The sequence below is a fragment of the Geotrypetes seraphini genome, chromosome 4 (genome assembly GCF_902459505.1).
Source record: "Geotrypetes seraphini chromosome 4, aGeoSer1.1, whole genome shotgun sequence".
Lineage (NCBI taxonomy): Eukaryota > Metazoa > Chordata > Amphibia > Gymnophiona > Dermophiidae > Geotrypetes > Geotrypetes seraphini.
Genome location: NC_047087.1, coordinates 152,674,310 through 152,692,035, shown reverse-complemented (window position 1 = coordinate 152,692,035; position 17,726 = coordinate 152,674,310). Strand labels below are relative to the sequence as shown.

Genomic DNA, 17,726 nt, shown 5'->3' with positions numbered 1-17,726 from the left:
CTACCAAACCTATAACATCCACTTACATTCCCTGTGCATATCTTAACACCAGATCTATTATGAACAAAGCATTTTTAATTAAAGATTGGATCATCAACAAGCAAATAGCCTGTCTTTTCCTAATGGAAACGTGGCTACTGTCTGAAGATGACCCAATAATAAATTATCTTCTACCAGATAATTTTAAAATTTACATGCTAAATCTTGATGGAATTGTCGCTAAGGATGGATTTCTAATTGAACTATTGGATTTCAAAATGGCCAATCAATTAGAAATATTAGCCTGTAAAATTAGCAATAAGGAACTAGAAGATTCCCTTTCTTGTATATTATTCTATGTTCCGCCGAAAAGCTGGCCAAAAGCTAGAGAAGACTTTTGCAAATTTGTCCTACATAACTCAATCACTTCATCACATAATTTAATTACAGGAGACATAAACTTACATCTAGATGAAATAGACAATCCAGAAGCGAAAGACTTTAAAAACTTTCTTGAAAAAAAAAGGTAGATCCAAGATGGCCACGACGGTTTAACTGTGGGAAGACGCTCTCAATAGACCTTCCTAGATTTACCTGTTATCCGCAAAATGCCGAAGAGGAGAGGCGGGAGCGCTGGTGGAGCCTCACGGCGCCCGGAGATCTCTCCTCTGGTAGCCATTGATGAGTTGCTGAGGCGCCTGCAGCAGGAGAGAACAACGCCAGGGAATCGCCCGCAGAAGGTCCCAGCAGTGAGTGAAGCCACAGTACACCTTCCTGGGCTAGATGCGACTCTGAGCCCCGACGTAAGGACCCGCCTCCACAGCCACAGGGAGCCAGCTCACCAAGGGAAGACAGTCTAGCTGAAGAGGAAAACTTGCTCTCCCAGGAGACATTGAATCTGCAGCAGGAACATCGATGGAGCAGATAGAAGGACAAGGTGGAAGAGACAGAAATCCTGTAACTGAAGGAATCCAGCCAATACAGTCAGGTACTTTTTCATTTTCAAAACCCAACAATGTAACTCTGGATTCCTTGTGGGACTTAGTCGTAACTTTGGGACAGTCACTATTTCCACAAATAAAGGAACTGGAAAAAAGAGTGTTAGAACACAAAGAAGAATTTAAAAACTTTAAACAAGACACCTTTATAATGGAAAATAAAGTGGAAAAAATGGAGAAAGAGCTCTTAGAAGTGAAACAAGTGCAGACTACCCTTATTAGGGATAACACTAATATGAGATGGAAAATTTGGAAAACAATTCCCGCTCTGGTAATTTGAGATTATTAAATTTTCCAAAAAGTCCAACAATCTCTGCAAAAGAAATGCTGAAAAAATATCTCATGGAAATATTGAATATCTCGGAAGATATACTTCCTCCTTTTGTACAAATATTCTACTTACCAATGAAAGAACAAGAAGATATTCCTCAAAAACAGAATTTACAAATGGATGTTACTGCAATCCTGGAAACATCATTGAAAGACATAGTAAAAACCTGCTACCCTTATACTAACAGTGGTTTTATTGCCTGATAGAGATTGGTTACTAAAGATGTTTTTTAAAAATAGACATAAAGAATTTATGGGACTAAAGATACAAATGTTCCCAGATGTGACTAAAGATACCCAAAAATGTAGATGGCAATTTCTTCTTCTTAAACCAGGGGTAACAATGATGGGTGGTATTTTTATATTGCAATATCCCAGTAAATGTAGTGTTAAATATAAAACTAATACATATGTATTCTTCGAACCTTCTCAGTTAACAGGCTCCTATCTACGAAACGCCTTGAAGGGGTAAAAGAAACAACACCAGTAATTTAAGTAAATAGAAAGATTCCTACTACCACAGTTAGATATTTGCTTTTCTTGCCAAATTGATGTGATTTATTTTATATACACTCATTAGAAGTCTTGGATCCAATATATGGGATTTAAAGTATTGATTAAGAATTGTATTTTCTATCTGATATTTATATCTTGTTTAAAATATTATTTCTGTACAAGAGGTTTTCTTGGAGAAATTTTAAAAGCAATAAATAAATAAATTAAAAAAAAACAGAAAGGGAGAGAAGTTGTACACAAGGGATGGTGTGGAGGGGGGGATAGAGATACTAGATAGGAGGGTAGTTGGGAAAAGAAAGGGAGAGATGGTGGACCCTGGGGTGGTGGGGAAGGAGGAAGAGATGCTGGATGAAAGGGTAGTTGAGAAAGGGTGGATCTGTGGAGGGAGACGAAAAAGGAAAGATGCCAGATCTTCAGGGGAGGGAAGGGAAATGGAAGGGGAGGACAGAGATAGAAGATGGATGGTTAGCAGGGAGAAAGAAGAAAGAAGGAGACCTGGCAAGCAAGTTATCAGAAGACAACCAGAGCCTGAGACCAACAAAATTTGAATAATGGCTAGACAACAAAAGGTAGAAAAACTAATTATATTTTCTGTTTTGTGATTACAATATGTCAGATATGAAATGTGTATCCTGCCAGAGCTGGTGTTAGACCGCAAACGTGAACTAGAATTTAACAGAGAGGAAAAGTCTTTTTTGTTTGTTTATTTTGTTTACACCACAGCGCCAGTGTGGTTAGGAGAAGGCAAAGGGGGTGAAGAGGCTATAATATAAACCCACGAGGATGTTTGAAAAAAAACAAACAAAAAAAAACACCCAATTGAGCAGGAAAATCGAATCAAATCGAAAAACCAATTCAATAGGCTGAATCGAATCGAAATTTTTTTTCCTGAATCGGGCAGCACTAGTGCCTATTACTTATAGGGAATTCAGGAAACACCTAAAAACACATCTGCTCCTGAAATATTTAGGAAACCAACCTATACAATCTTAGTCCTCAACAAATGATCTCTAGAACTTTTAATCACTAATTCTGAACTTTGTTTATTCCACTCAATCTGTAACATCTTTAATCATTGTAACCCACATAGAACTTCACGAACCTGCATTATATAAATTGTTATTATTATTATTTCTCTTTGGTTCTTTCATGTCTGGTCCTTTTTTTCTTGCTGATGGCCATTGGGATGTGGGACTGGACATGTGTTGGGGGGATTTTCTAGCTTAGTTTGGAACAAGTGGGAAAATTGTTGATGCCTTTATGCTGCTATTATTGTTCTTTTGTCATCAATAGAAATTGTTTCGACTTAAAACTAATAGGAGGAATTTTTTTTCACTCAGAGAATAGTTAAGCTCTGGAACGTGTTGCCAGAGGTTGTGGTAAGAGTGCATAGCGTAGCTAGTATTAAGAAAGGTTTGGACAATTTACTGGAGGAAAAGTCCATAGTCTGTTATTGAGAAAGACATGGGGGAAGCTACTGGTTGCCCTGGATCGACAGCATGGAATATTGTTACTCCTTGGGTTTCGGAAAGGTACTAGTGACCTGGATTGGCTACCGTGAGAATGTGCTACTAGGCTATTCTTATGAGAGAGAGAGAGAAGGAGAGAGCGAAGGAGAGAGAGGAGAGAGGAGAGAAGGAGAGGAGAGAGAGAAGGAGAAGAGGAAAAGGGGGACATTAAAAAGGAGGACAAATCCTTCTTCAGGTATATTAGTGACAGAAAAAGGAACACAGGCGGGATAGTATGCCTTAGAAGACCGGACGGAAGTTACGTGGAAGCAGATTCCGATAAAGCCGAACTACTGAATGAATACTTCTGCTCAGTCTTCACCTGTGAGGCACCGGGACACGGTCCGCAGTTGAAGGCAACACAAAGCACAGAAGACCCATTTCAGAATTTTGAGTTCACACCAGATGAAGTTTACAGTGAACTGGCAAGACTCAAGGTGAACAAAGCCATGGGCCCAGACAATTTGCACCCAAGAGTGCTCAGAGAATTGAGCGATGTCCTGGCGAAACCGTTGGCTGAGCTATTCAATCTCTCCCTAAATAAGGGGAAAGTTCCCCTGGACTGGAAATTAGCTAATGTCGTTCCTCTGCATAAAAAGGGTTGCAGGGCAGAGGCTGCGAATTATAGACCGGTGAGTCTCACATCAATAGTGTGCAAACTCATGAAACACTAATTAAAAGCAAATTGGACACGATCTTGAATGAAGGGAATCTTCGGGATCCCAGTCAGCATGGATTCACCAAGGGTAGGTCCTGCCAATCCAATCTCATCAGCTTCTTTGACTGGGTAACAAGAAAGTTGGACTTGGGAGAGTCTTTGGACGTCGTGTACCTGGACTTCAGTAAAGCTTTTGACAGTGTCCCACACCGCAGGCTGCTAAGCAAGATGGAATCGATGGGGTTAGGAGAGACACTAACTGCATGGGTCAATGATTGGCTGAGTGGCAGACTTCAGAGTGTGGTGGTTAATGGTACCCTCTCTAAAACATCGGAGGTGACCAGTGGAGTGCCGCAGGGCTCGGTCCTGGGTCCACTCCTCTTCAACTTATTCATAGGGGATCTGACTCAAGGGCTTCAAGGTAAAATAACACTATTCGCCGATGACGCCAAACTATGTAATATAGTAAGTGAATGCAGTTTACAGAATTATATGGCGCAGGACCTGCTTACATTGGAAAGTTGGTCCTCAACCTGGCAGCTAGGCTTCAATGCTAAGAAATGTAAGGTCATGCACCTCGGAAGCGGAAATCCATGCAGGACGTACTTCTTGAACGGAGAAACTTTAACTAGGACTTCAGCAGAACGAGATTTAGGAGTAATCATCAGTGCAGACATGAAAACTGCCAATCGAGTGGAGAAGGCTTCATCTAAGGCAAGGCAGATATTGGGTTGTATCAATAGAAGTTTCGTCAGCCGAAAGCCTGAAGTCATAATGCCGTTGTACAGGGCCATGGTGAGACCTCATCTGGAGTACTGTGTGCAATTCTGGAGGCCACATTACAGTAAAGATGTGCGCAGAATTGAATCGGTTCAACGGACGTCCACCAGGATGATCTCGGGGCTCAAGGCTCTCTCGTACGAAGAGAGACTGAACAAATTGCAGCTCTACACTCTTGAGGAATGTAAGGAGAGGGGAGACATGATCAAAACATTTAAGTACCTCACGGGACATGTCGAAGTGGAAGATGATATTTTCTTTCTCAAGGGACCCTCGGCCACAAGAGGGCACCCACTCAAACTCAGGGGCGGAAAATTTCATGGCGACACCAGAAAGTATTTCTTCACAGAGAGAGTGGTTGATCATTGGAACAAGCTTCCAGTGCAGGTGATCGAGGCAGACAGCGTGCCAGACTTTAAGAATAAATGGGATACCCATGTGGGATCCCTTCGAGGGTCAAGATAAGGAAATTGGGTCATTAGGGCATAGACAGGGGGTGGGTAAGCAGAGTGGGCAGACTTGATGTGCTGTAGCCCTTTTCTGCCGTCATCTTCTATGTTTCTATGTTTCTATGAAAGAGAGAGAGAGGAGAGAAGGAGAGGAGAGAGAGAAGGAGAAGAGGAAAGAGAGAGAGAAGGAGAGAGAGAGAGAGGGAGGAGGGAGAGATAAGGATAGAGAGAGAGAGAAAGGGAGAAGGAGAGAGAGAGAGGGAGGAGGGAGAGAGAAGGAGAGAGAAGGGGATAAGGAGAGAGAGAGAGAGAGAGAGAAGGAGAGAGACGGAGAGAGAGGAGAGAGAGAAGGAGAGAGAGGAGAGAAGGAGAGAGAGAGAGAGAGAAGTGAAGGAGAGAGAGAGGAGAGTGGAGCGAGAGAAGGAGAGAGAGAGAGAGAGAGAAGGAGAGAGAGATAGAGAGAGAAGGAGAGAGAGATAGAGAGAGGAGGAGAGGGAGAAAAGGAGAGAGAGAGAGAGATTACACCATCAGTTTTTCTGAAGGGACTGGAGAGCAAGTAGCGTCAGCCGCATTTCCAAAGCTCCAGACGAAAGGTCAACCAACATTGCAGACCAGGAGTCCACTACCCCTGAATGGAGTGGGTCCCACAATGAGCCTTCAACCCAACAGGTTGGCATCCATGCTAAGAGTTATCTACTTGGAAATCCGAAGAAACCAGACCTGGCCGAGAGCCACCAAGTGGAAAATCTCAGCAGAGATCATCAAGAGAAGGACTCTCATTTAGGGCGAATCATTGCTCTGGCCCAGGGGATCGCCTCCAAGGAGACTGCCTGAGCCCCCAACCCTGCAGATAAACCCAAGCAGAGAGAGCCGGGACAATCCAAGATAATTCTAATCTGTTGACGATGGTTCTGTCTACTCACCCTGAGAAGAAACACACAATCCCTTTTGGAGACGAAGAGAATCCCCCGAAAATCAAGCGACTGGGAAGAAGCCCTATACCTCTTCTTGAATTTGCCCATGCCTGCAGCAGAAACACTACCGTCCCCACCATGCCTCTGTACACCCAATGAGATAGAGCCTGGATTACCCACTGTCCCAGGACTTGGAATCCCTGTTGGCCAAAGCAGCCTCAACTACAATTACTTTGACAAAAGTGTGGGAGCTGTTGCGAGGCCAAGAAGCAGAGCTGTGAACTAGACATGCTGATGTTTCTATTAATCTGCATACTTTGGAGGAGAGATGGGAGAGGGGAGATATAATAGAGATGTTTAAATACCTACGTAATGTAAATGCGCATGAGTCAAGTCTCTTTCATTTGAAAGAAAACTGATCAATTTTAAGATTGGCATTGGGATGGGGAAACGAACCAAGACTCAGATCACAACCCTTAACTTCATGAGAGCCATGGTTAAAAAGCAACTCAAGAAAAAGACAGCCGAAATCAAAACGGTCGACCAAGCATGGTCCCTACTAAAAAATACCATCACTGAAGCGCAGAATCTCTACATTCCGCTAATATCTAAAGGAAGGAAAAATAAGAACAAAGGAGAACCAGCTTGGTTAACTAATGGGGTGTAAGATGCGATAAGGGATCAGAGGAACTCGTTTAAAAAATGGAAACATGAACAAATGACGGAGGCCTGGAACAGTCACAGGGTTGACCAGAAGAAGTGTCACAAGGTGATAAGAGACGCCAAAAAGGTCTACGAGGAAAGGATAGCGCAAGAAGCCAAAAACTTCAAGCCCTTTTTTAGATACATAAAAGGGAAAAAACCAGCAAAGGAGGCAGTGGAGAAAAGGGTGCATCAAAGAGGACAAACAGATTGCAGATAGGCTAAATTCATTCTTTGCGTCTGTTTTTACCAAGGAGGACACTGCGTCAATGCCTGATCCAGGGAAAGTATTCAATGGAGAAGTTGAGGATAGTCTCACCACAGTGAACGTGGACTTGGACAGGATATACTATCAGATCAGCAGTGACAAGTCCCCTGGACTGGATGGGATTCACCCAAGAGTGCTAAAAGAACTTAAAGTAGAAATCGGAGAGCTACTACAATCCCTAGCTAATTTGTCAATTAGAACCGGGCAAATACCAGACAACTGGAAGAGAGCGAATGTCATTCCAATCTTCAAAAAAGGATCGAGAGCAGAACCAGGCAACTATAGACCTGTGAGTCTTACATCGGTTCCTGGGAAGATGGTTGAGGCATTAATCATGGATAGCATAATGCAACACCTGGAAAGCCACAACCTGATAAGAGCTAGTCAACACTGCTTCAGGAAGGGGAAGTCATGTCTGAAGAATTTACTTCAATTCTTTGAAAAGGTGAACAAACAAATCGACAGCGGAGACCCGGTGGATATAATATACTTGGACTTCCAGAAGGCGTTCGACAAGGTTCCACACGCTAGGCTTCTAAGGAAACTACAAAGCCATGGAATTGAAGGGGATATACTAAGATGGATCGGCAATTGACTGGAGAACAGATTGCAGAGGGTAGGCATAAATGGGAAGTTCTCAGACTGGGAAAAGGTGACAAGCGGTGTGCCCCAGGGCCAATCTTGGGCCAATCTTATTCAATATATTCATAAATGACCTGGAAGAGGAAACGACGAGTAATATAATCAAGTTCGCAGATGACACAAAACTATGTTGGTCAGTGGGGTCACAAATGGACAGTGAAGAACTCCAAAGAGATTTGAACCAGCTAGAGAAGTGGGCAGAAAAGTGGCAGATGAAGTTTAACATAGACAAATGTAAAGTGATGCACCTAGGCACAAAGAACAGGGAATATGAATATAAAATTTTAGGTGTGACGTTGGGCAAGAGCGAACAAGAAAGAGACCTGGGGGTACTGATAGACAGGACCCTGAAGCCGTCGGCACAATGTGCAGTGGCGGCAAAGAAAGCCAACAGGATGTTGGGCATGATAAAGAAGGGTATCTCGAGTAGATCGGCGGATGTCATAATACCGCTTTACAGAGCAATGGTCAGACCACACCTGGAGTACTGTGTCCAACACTGGTCTCCTCACCTAAAGAAGGATATAACCCTGCTGGAGAGGGTGCAGAGGCGAGCCACGAAGCTAGTAAAAGGTATGGGAAATTTGAGCTACAAAGAACGCCTCGGAAAACTAAGCTTGTTCACCCTTGAGAAGAGAAGATTGCGAGGGGATATGATAGAGACTTTCAAAATACTAAAAGGACTCGGCAAAATAGAGCAAGAAGTATCGTTATTCACGTTGTCAAATGAGACTCGGACAAGAGGGCACGGGCTGAAATTGAGGGGCGACAGGCCCAGGACGAATGTCAGGAAGTTCTGTTTCACACAGCGAGTGCTGGACGTTTGGAATGCTCTCCCGGAGGAGGTTGTGATGGAAACCTCCATTATGGGATTCAAGTGCAAGTTGGATGCACACCTCCTTGCAAATCACATTGAGGGATACGGCTAAATATGGTCATCATAAGGGAACACCTAAGTCTCCATCAAGGAACACCTAGATTGGCCTCCGCATGTGCAGGTCACCGGACTGGATGGACCAAAGGTCTGATTCGGTGAGGGCATTTCTTATGTTCCCCACAAAATCAAACCCACGTACTCTCCACAGGCACCCCTCACATATACAATCACCCAAAAAAAACAGTGGCATTGCTAGCAAGGAGAAAAGAGCCACAGATACAAAATAGACTCTAAGACTCCCACTCCCAAAAGGAACCCACCCAAACTCACATGCTCATTCACCCGAAAAACCCCAACAGAGAAAACCCACGCAACGAACAAGAAGAAAAAATAGTAAGTAGAAGCCCACAAGCAATCAAGATCCCGATACACAGGCAATCCGCAACTCAATACCCCAAAACAGACCTATACACTGCATACTAAATGAACAATTTCCCCCACAAAAGAAAGAAACACAACCCTGAACCATCCAGAGAAGGAAACCACTCCTAAGACCACCAGTCAATCAGCTGAAGTAGACTCCACCGCTTCTGACGGTAAAGAGTTATAATAGTCACCAGCCACCTGCATAGTGTCGAAAGTACCCCCTTTTTAAGACCCCCCAAAATTGCTAAAACAGGCTGTCACTCAATGTTCCACTGTGCTGAATGGGAGAAAGTGCAAGCAATGCTGGGTCAGCATGTAGGGAGATCTAATGCCTCAGGAAGCTGTAAAGCTGGTTTTCAAGTCTTCTGCTTTACCCCACCAGCCTGACCACCACAGCCAGTGACCTCCGCCACAATACATCGTGTAACCACCAGGCAGAGGTACACAGTCCAGCTCTTATTCCGGGGGCACCTCCACAAACCGCTCAGCCTGCACTACACCCAATAGCGGATGAACCTAGGATGAGCTGGCTCCCGATCCTGGAGTTCCGATCTGTCATAAGAACATAAGAATTGCCGCTGCCAGGTCAGACCAGTGGTCCATCATGCCCAGCAGTCTGCTCACGCGGTGGCCCTCTAGTCAAAGACCAGCGCTCCAACCGAGACTAGCCCTACCAGCGCATGCTGTTGCTCAAAGGAACTTGTCTAACTTTGTCTTGAATCCCTGGAGGGTGTTTTCCCCTATAACATCCTCCGGAAGAGCATTCCAGTTTTCTACCACTCTCTGGGTAAAGAAGAACTTCCTTGCGTTTGTACAGAATCTATCCTCTTTCGACTTTAGAGAGTGCCCTCTCATTCTCCCTGCCTTGGAGAGGGTGAACAACCTGTCCTTATCTACTGAGTCTATCCCCTTCAGTACCTTGAATGTTTCAATCATGTCCCCTCTCAATCTCCTCTGTTTGAGGGAAAAGAGGCCCAGCTGTACGGCTGCTCCTCCAACCCCTTAACCATCTTAGTCACTCTTCTCTGAACCCTTTCGAGTAGTACCGTGTCCTTCTTCATGTACGGTGACCGGTGCTCCAGGTGAGGGCACACCATGGCCCAGTACAGCAGTATGATAACCTTCTCTGATCTGTTTGTGATCCCCTTCTATATCATTCCTTGCATTCTGTTTGCCCTTTTTGCCTCCGGTGCACATTGCGTGGACGGTTTCATCGACTTTTTGATCAAAACTCCCAAGTCCCTTTCCTGGGAGGTCTCTCCAAGTACCGCCCCAGACATCCTGTATTTGTGCATGAAAGTATTGTTACCGACATGCATCACTTTGCATTTATCCACGTTGAACCTCATCTGCCATGTCGATGCCCATTCCTCGAGCCTGATTATGTCACATTGCAAATCTTCACAATCCCCCTGCATCTTCACTACTCTGAACAGCTTCGTATCGTCTGCAAACGTAATCACCTCGCTCGTTGTACCTATGAAGATTTTGAAGAGCACGGGTCGAAGCATCGAGCCCTGCGGCACCCCACTAGTGACGCACTTCCAGGCTGTCCCCACATGGAATTTCCACACCATGAGGGCAGACCCGCCAGGGAAATACCTAAAATATTACTGAAACTATCAAAAGAAAACACGAGCAGAAGAAATAGACTCCAACATGTTTGGCATGTAGAAAGCAAGACTGAAATCTACTTATGACTTCAATCACCTAAAGCTTTCTACAGTGCCTGACAGTCAGAGATTCATAAAACCCACTGGTCCTGGAATAAAGTGGGATTGTACATGAATGTTCTAATATGTGTTCATTGTTTCATTAGTATTATGACAACATCATAGTATATCTCTGTTATTTGAATTCAGTGCAATGTATACATTATTGATACCGTTTCATGACAGTCCTATTATTAGGTTTCAATTTGCAATTTTCAAATTTACCTCATTATTTACATTTATATTTGGTCATTTTACTATTGTTATATTGTTAACAAAACTGTAAGCTTTATGTTAAACTATATCTTTGTACAGTACACTGCCTTAGGCAAATCTCTTCATAAACCGCAAGGTAATGGCGGAATAGAAATCACTAATGTAATGTAATAAAGGCAGTTAATAAATCCAAATAAATACCCATTTTGGGTCAGGATGTAAAAGTGATGCTCTCTCACTCTTGTCTCTGGTGCCATTAGCTTGCAAAATGGCAACACCCAACTCCTAACAGTATTTTATGAATATTACCAGAGGTCAACCTGAAAAATACCATTTTGCAAGATGGTGGCCTTACATCCTGATCCAGAGTAAATAAGGTGGACCATCAAAGGTTTTTCTTGAAGATTTTTATTCTCCCTTCCTGTCAGTTTGTCAGTCAATCCTTGTTCAATACTGAATGAGGATTAGTTCATGCACACACAGAAAAAGTTAAGAGGTGATAGGCTCCGGAGTAATCTGAGGAAATACTTTTTTATGGAAAGGGTGGTAGATGCGTGGAACAGTCTCCCGAAGAGGTGGTGGAAACAGAGATTGAGTCTGAATTCAAGAGAGCCTGGGATAGGCACATGGGATCTCTTAGAGAGAGAAAGCGATAATGGTTATTGTGGATGGGCAGACTAGATAGGCCATTTGGCCTTTATCTGCCATCATGTTTCTATGTAAAACGGTAGCCTCTTGCCAGAGGTGAACACTGTTTTTCTGGTCAGTGTATATTTTTTAACACTATGGAAATTGTCATGTCATTTGTTTACTGCATCTGGAGCACATCTTTTGTATTAGGAAATTGTGAATGCCTTATTACATTGACCTCAAGACACATGTTTGTTTTTATCTTAATGTCTTACACAGTCTGCCTTTACTAGTCAGCTTGAAGGGGCAGGGAGTCTCAATTATGTTTGTCTCTAAAGCTCTGTATATACCTGATAGTACTATACAAATAATAATAGTACAGTACAAGGTCTATTGGTATACAGTACATTATTTATCTCGCTCATTAAACAGGCCAAACCAGTTATCTAGTAAAGATGTCCCTATTTACTACAAACAGAACAAATGCCCTAGTTTTCATCACCATGTTAATCTCTAAATTATGACCAACAAAACAATATGCCCCTTCCACTACCCAGCTATCTTCCAAAAATGTACGAACTCAAATTTATTTTGAAATTTTTGGGGAGAAAACTCAAAATAAAACTTAAGGTAAAGATTAGACTTTGGAAAAATCATCAACATTTTAAAAGTCTATGAAAAAATCCCTTCTCCATTATATTCATTAGTTAAGCATGTAAGTTCTGACCTCATACTTTGGAGCTTCCATCCATGAGTCCAATTGAAAGGAAAAAGACAAACCTCTGAAATTGAGGTGAAAAAGTTGCTCTGCTGGACTGTATACTGAAATAAATGATGAAATTATGAGAATTTATAGCCAAGGTTATCTAGTTTAGTTCAATTCAGGCTTGCAATGGTGTAGGAAATATATCCAAATTTCTTAATTGGCTTCATGAATCTAAGAGGTTCTGATCAAAGTGATATACAAAAAGGAAAAGTTATATTCTACTAACATATACATATTTCATCAGATCAGGAGACATGTGATATACAATAGGTTAGGAAAACAAAGTAGAATCAGTAATATTTGAAAAAGAGATTAGGTTCTTAACTTGATAATATCTTTTCCAGTAAATAGGGATGTCATGCTGAACTAAGGGTCTTCCATCCGCTTCAGCGGGTTTGTTGCAGAAGATACTGATCACTGCTTTCAGCAACTCCTCCTTCTCCCTACTGCCCCCAGTCAGTCAGTCAGTTTCAAAGCTGGTGACAGCCCTACAGAAGAGAACAAAAGAAGGAGAATGGGGAGTCCCCTCTCCTCCAACAGGAACTTGATCTGCTCATAAAAAAGGAACGAAAATACTCACAGACATGCCAAGGAGAAGAGAACAAAGTTAACCCTTATTACAGTTTGTTTAAAATTTGATTAAAACGCTTATAAAACTTTCCAAGCACAGTAAATAATTTTAAAAAATGAGGTACAAATCATAAGAAAAATATACAAAAATACATACATGATACCCAATGGACACAAAAATACATACATGACACCCAATGGACAATGATTTACAGGAACAAAAGAAATAGATGGGAAGAACTACAATGGTATAAAGAAAAATTCACATTAAAGGAGAAGACAAAGGGAAGGGGACTTGACTAGATAAAAATTTTAAGAAAATAGAAGGAACTCAGGGGAAAACCCAATAGAACTACAGTATATACATTCAATATACAATTTCTTCTAAGTAATGACAGATGGAAGAAAATTCAGAGACGCAGCCTTCAGACAGCAAATAGTACAGGAAAACGCATTGACAACAATGAGCAGGGGTTTCAGCATACAATCCCTATCTATTGGAAAATATATCATCAAGGTAATAACCTAATCTCTTTTTCCAGTGCAATAGGGATGGTATCAAGTTTCAAGTTTATTAAAAGTTTGTTGTACACGCAATATCAAATACTTCAATGCGTATGACAATTTAAAATTGGGAGACAAAATAAAACAATTTGTACAAGTTTCAAGTTTCAAGTTTAATAATCATTTGATGAATCGCTTATAACAATATCTAAGCGATGTACAATTTAAAAACCATCAGAATGTGGTAATACATTTAATTTACGAAAGTTAAATAAGAGACAGACAAAATTGGACAAACGGGAAGGAGTGGGGAGGAGGGGGAAAGTTACAATTTTGTTATATGCTAGAGTTTAACATCAAAAGGAAAGCACATTGGGTAATAATGGGTTAAGATAAGATAAAAAGAATGCAAGAGCCTGAAATGTTACGTTTCATGAATCAAATGCATCTTGAAATAAATATGTTTTTAAAATTTTCTTAAAAGAGACGAGGTCTGTTTCGTTTTTAATAAAATTTGGAAGAGAGTTCCACAGTGTAGGGGCTTTCACGGAGAACATATCATTACGTCTTGTGCCTATGATTCTCAGCGAAGGGATTGAGAGCAATTGTGATGAGGAAGATCTTAAAGAGCGAGAAGAGTTATATGGGACAATCATTTTTGCTATAAATTGGGGTTCGTTAAAGCTCAATGTTTTGTATACCAAAAATAAAATTTTGAAAGTAATTCGATGAGATATGGGGAGCCAATGTGATTTAATAAGTAAAGAGGTAACATGGTCGAATTTTTTTGCATTGTGAATTAATTTAACTGATGTGTTTTGGATGATTTGGAATCGTCTCTTTTCTTTCTGGGTTATGTTGATTAGAAGAGAATTACAATAATCCAATTTAGAGATAATAAGAGAATGAACTAAGATATTGAGTGATTTAGAATCTAAAAAGGTAGAAATTGAACGTAGGAGCCGTAATCTGTAAAAGCATGATTTAACTATTTCGCTAATATGATTATGAAATGAAAGATCTACATCTATTATTACACCGAGGATTTTCAGCTTAGAGACCGATTCTATAGGAGTATTATCAAGTATGAATGGTATTTTTTGAGTTATGTCTCCTTTCCAAGTGAAAAGCATTGTTTTTGTTTTTTGAGTATTTAAAACCAGTTTGTTATTGTTTAGCCAGTTTTTTATTAGTTCTAATTTGTCATTGATAATTTTTATTTCTTCTGTATTTTCTGGGTTGAGAGGGTGCATGAGTTGAATGTCATCAGCGGGGATAGAAAAATGATAAGTGATAAGCGGGGATAGAAAAATGTTAAATAGAAGAGGAGATAGTATTGATCCTTGTGGAACACCATATGATGATGAGAAGTTTTCAGAATAGGTTTCATTGAATTTGACTCTCGAGATACGATCCAATAAAAAAGATGTTAACCATTTTAGGACTTGGCCTTCTATACCTAATGATTGCAGACGATTGAGAAGAAGTTCATGATCTATAGTATCGAAAGCTGCGGAAAGGTCTAGAGAAACATACAATGTATGTACACATAAACATACAATGTATGTACACAAGTAATTAGCGATACAAAAGGGAAGAGGGGTGAACTACAAACTTTGAGGAAAGTAAAAGTACATTTAAGGAAAAAACAACATCAAGAGGGTGATGAAGAATATTTTATAAATATGGCTAAGCCTAAAAAGAGGATAGGGGAGATTGTGACCTATATATAAGGTCTGGTTAAAATTAGGTATTTGAGCCTGGGATTAATGATAGATGAATTATCCTATCTATGACTCAAATGCATCTTTGTACAGGTAGCATTTTAATGTGCTTTTAAATTTTTCTAATGAGGTTTCTCCACATAGATAGATTGGTAAGTTGTTCCAAAGCTGGGGTGCTATGACTGAAAAAATTGTAGATCTTCTGGTATCTATCATTTTTAGAGAAGGGATAGTCAGCAAATGCTGTTCCGTTGATCTAAGTGTCCTGGATGGAGAATATGGTATCATAAAACGATCTAGAAATATTGGTGCATTGGTTTGTTGGATTTTGAAGGTTATCAGTACAATTTTATAGATTATTCTGTGCGAAATTGGTAACCAGTGTGCTTTTCATAGAAGAGGTGTGACATGTCCCAACGAAACTGGTTTTCGTCATCACCATTCTACTGAACTCTCTCTTATAGGCCTAACTACAAAAATACTCTACCATCTTGACTATCATCAAGTTTCAAGTTTCAAGTTTATTGGTTTTTGATATACCGATCATAAAACAAATATCAGTCAGTTATTCTCATTTTCTTGGATCTTTCCTCTGCATTTGATACCATAGATCATAATCTGTTATTAACACGCCTTCATGAAATTGGTGTAACAGGTCAAGTTATGGACTGGTTCATTTCTTATTTCTCAGAAAGCTCATCTAAGGCCATTTTTAATGGTACATTGTCTGAATGTACCATTAAATGTACCAGGTGCTGAATTGTATGCTTTGATCAGATATTAAATGTAAACAAAGTGAACCCCTCCCCCCCAATTGCCTTTACTGTAAAAAAAAATAAAAACAAAAGAAAAGAGCCAACTAGGATATGTCTATGCATAGTTGAACAAATCAGTTGAGGATTTTTTTTTTAGAAGAAAATGTTTCTAGGACAGGAAAAAGAAACCTTTTTCCCTTGCTGAAACAGATTACTTTCTCAAGTAAAATTACGAGATTGGACGATTAGGTACTTACCTCAGTAATCTTCTGTCTGTTATAAGAATTAGGATTCTGTAATAAACCTGCTGTGCTCGAGACAGGATCCAAGTTGGCAATGAGGACGGAAGCACAGCACTGAGCTCCACATTAGCACCGTCCAAACCTCACTCTCGTTGAAGAATTACCTTGAGCATTCGTTCATAAAATTTTTTCTACTTTTTTGGTGGCGTGCTGTTTGGTCACGCTGTCTGGATATTCACAATTAGGAAATGGAAGGGAGCGGTGCCGTTAAGACCTCTGGCGGCCGCAAGCTCCAGACCGATGATTCAGACAACGCTGGATGCGGGAGTGATGTGTCAGTCAACGGGGATAGCCCAGACCTCGGGAGGAGTGCTGAATGAGTTGGAAGACCTTAGTGGTGATCGGGCTTCTCTGAGTCTGATCCAGAGACACGCTCCTTCCCAGCCTGGGAGTCAGATTTCTGCAGTGGAGGAGGCAGAACAGCAGTGGTGTACCAAGGGGGGGGAGGTCTGTCCCGGGTGCAAACCCTGAGGGGGTGCTCCCGGCCTTGAAGCCGTTGGCATCCAGTTCTCCCCCCCCCCCCCGCACCGTTTGCGGTGGAGAAGCAGCCTGCAGCGGGATCGCGATGCCAGCGATCCAGGCGCTGCTTCCTCCGCCGCGGTCCCACCCCTCCTCTGAGGATGTCAGAGAGTTCAGTTAAAATATGTGCTTTATAAGAAAATAATAATGTGTTTTATAAAGTTTATAAGCATTGCTGGCCTACCCGGTGAGGTGTTCCTAATGGTGGTGGTGGTGGCAGCGTGTCAATGTGTTCAGAGGAAGAGGTGGTCTGGGAAATTCTTCTGAGCAAACTCCGGGCCCATTTCCACACCCCAGTTAGTCCACTCCACTGGTTCACACACTGAGTGGATCTTTGGGTGTTGTGCCTGGATAGTTGTTTTGGGATCTCTTTCAGTGGTTTGTCAGTATCTCCTTGTGGTCCAAGGAAGGAAACTTTGTTAACCTTAGCATTGACCTTCAGAATATGTTTGTAACAGCGCTGCTTGTGTGGCATTAGGCTATGTAGTGATCGAAAGAAAAAACAGACCTTTGCACATTTTTGCACTATATGGTGGGTGTATGAGGAGATTCACATTTCCTGCATAGCTAAGTCCTTGTGAAGTTATCTTGTTCTTTCTGTATTTGACATCTAGCAAGGTCTCTGTTTGGAAGGAAAGATCTAAGCTTAAAAATGAAGTGGCCAGAAGTTATGGTAAAAGCAGATAGCGTTGCTGGTTTTAAGAAAGGTTTGGACAAATTCCTGGAGGAAAAGTCCACAGTCTGTTATTAAGACATGGGGGAAGTGTCTGCTTGCCCTGGATCGGTAGCATGGAATGTTGCTACTCTTTGGGTTCTGACCAGGTACTAGTGACCTGGATTGGTTATCATGAGAATGGGCTACTGGGCATGATGGACCATTGGTCTGACCCAGTTAGGCTATTCTTATGTTATGTTCTCATCTGTAGGGGCCTTTGTTTTCACTTCTTATTTTAATGTATTTTTTTTCTGGGAACTTATCAA

At 41.4% G+C, this 17,726-nt stretch overlaps 1 protein-coding gene across 11 annotated transcripts in view; it reads right to left on the bottom strand.

Annotated features, from left to right (window-relative positions):
• The window catches only part of C4H16orf70 (chromosome 4 C16orf70 homolog), a 1,667,531-nt gene that overhangs the window by 998,262 nt on the left and 651,543 nt on the right, over window positions 1-17,726 (bottom strand). For all 11 annotated transcript variants that reach the window (XR_004539236.1, XR_004539235.1, XM_033942210.1 and 8 more), the window contains one exon: window positions 12,333-12,427. Coding sequence is in view for 9 of the 11 variants with exons in the window: in XM_033942210.1 (XP_033798101.1) it covers window positions 12,333-12,427 (95 nt within the window). In the remaining 2 variants the exon portion in view is untranslated. The remainder of the gene's footprint in view (window positions 1-12,332; window positions 12,428-17,726) is intronic.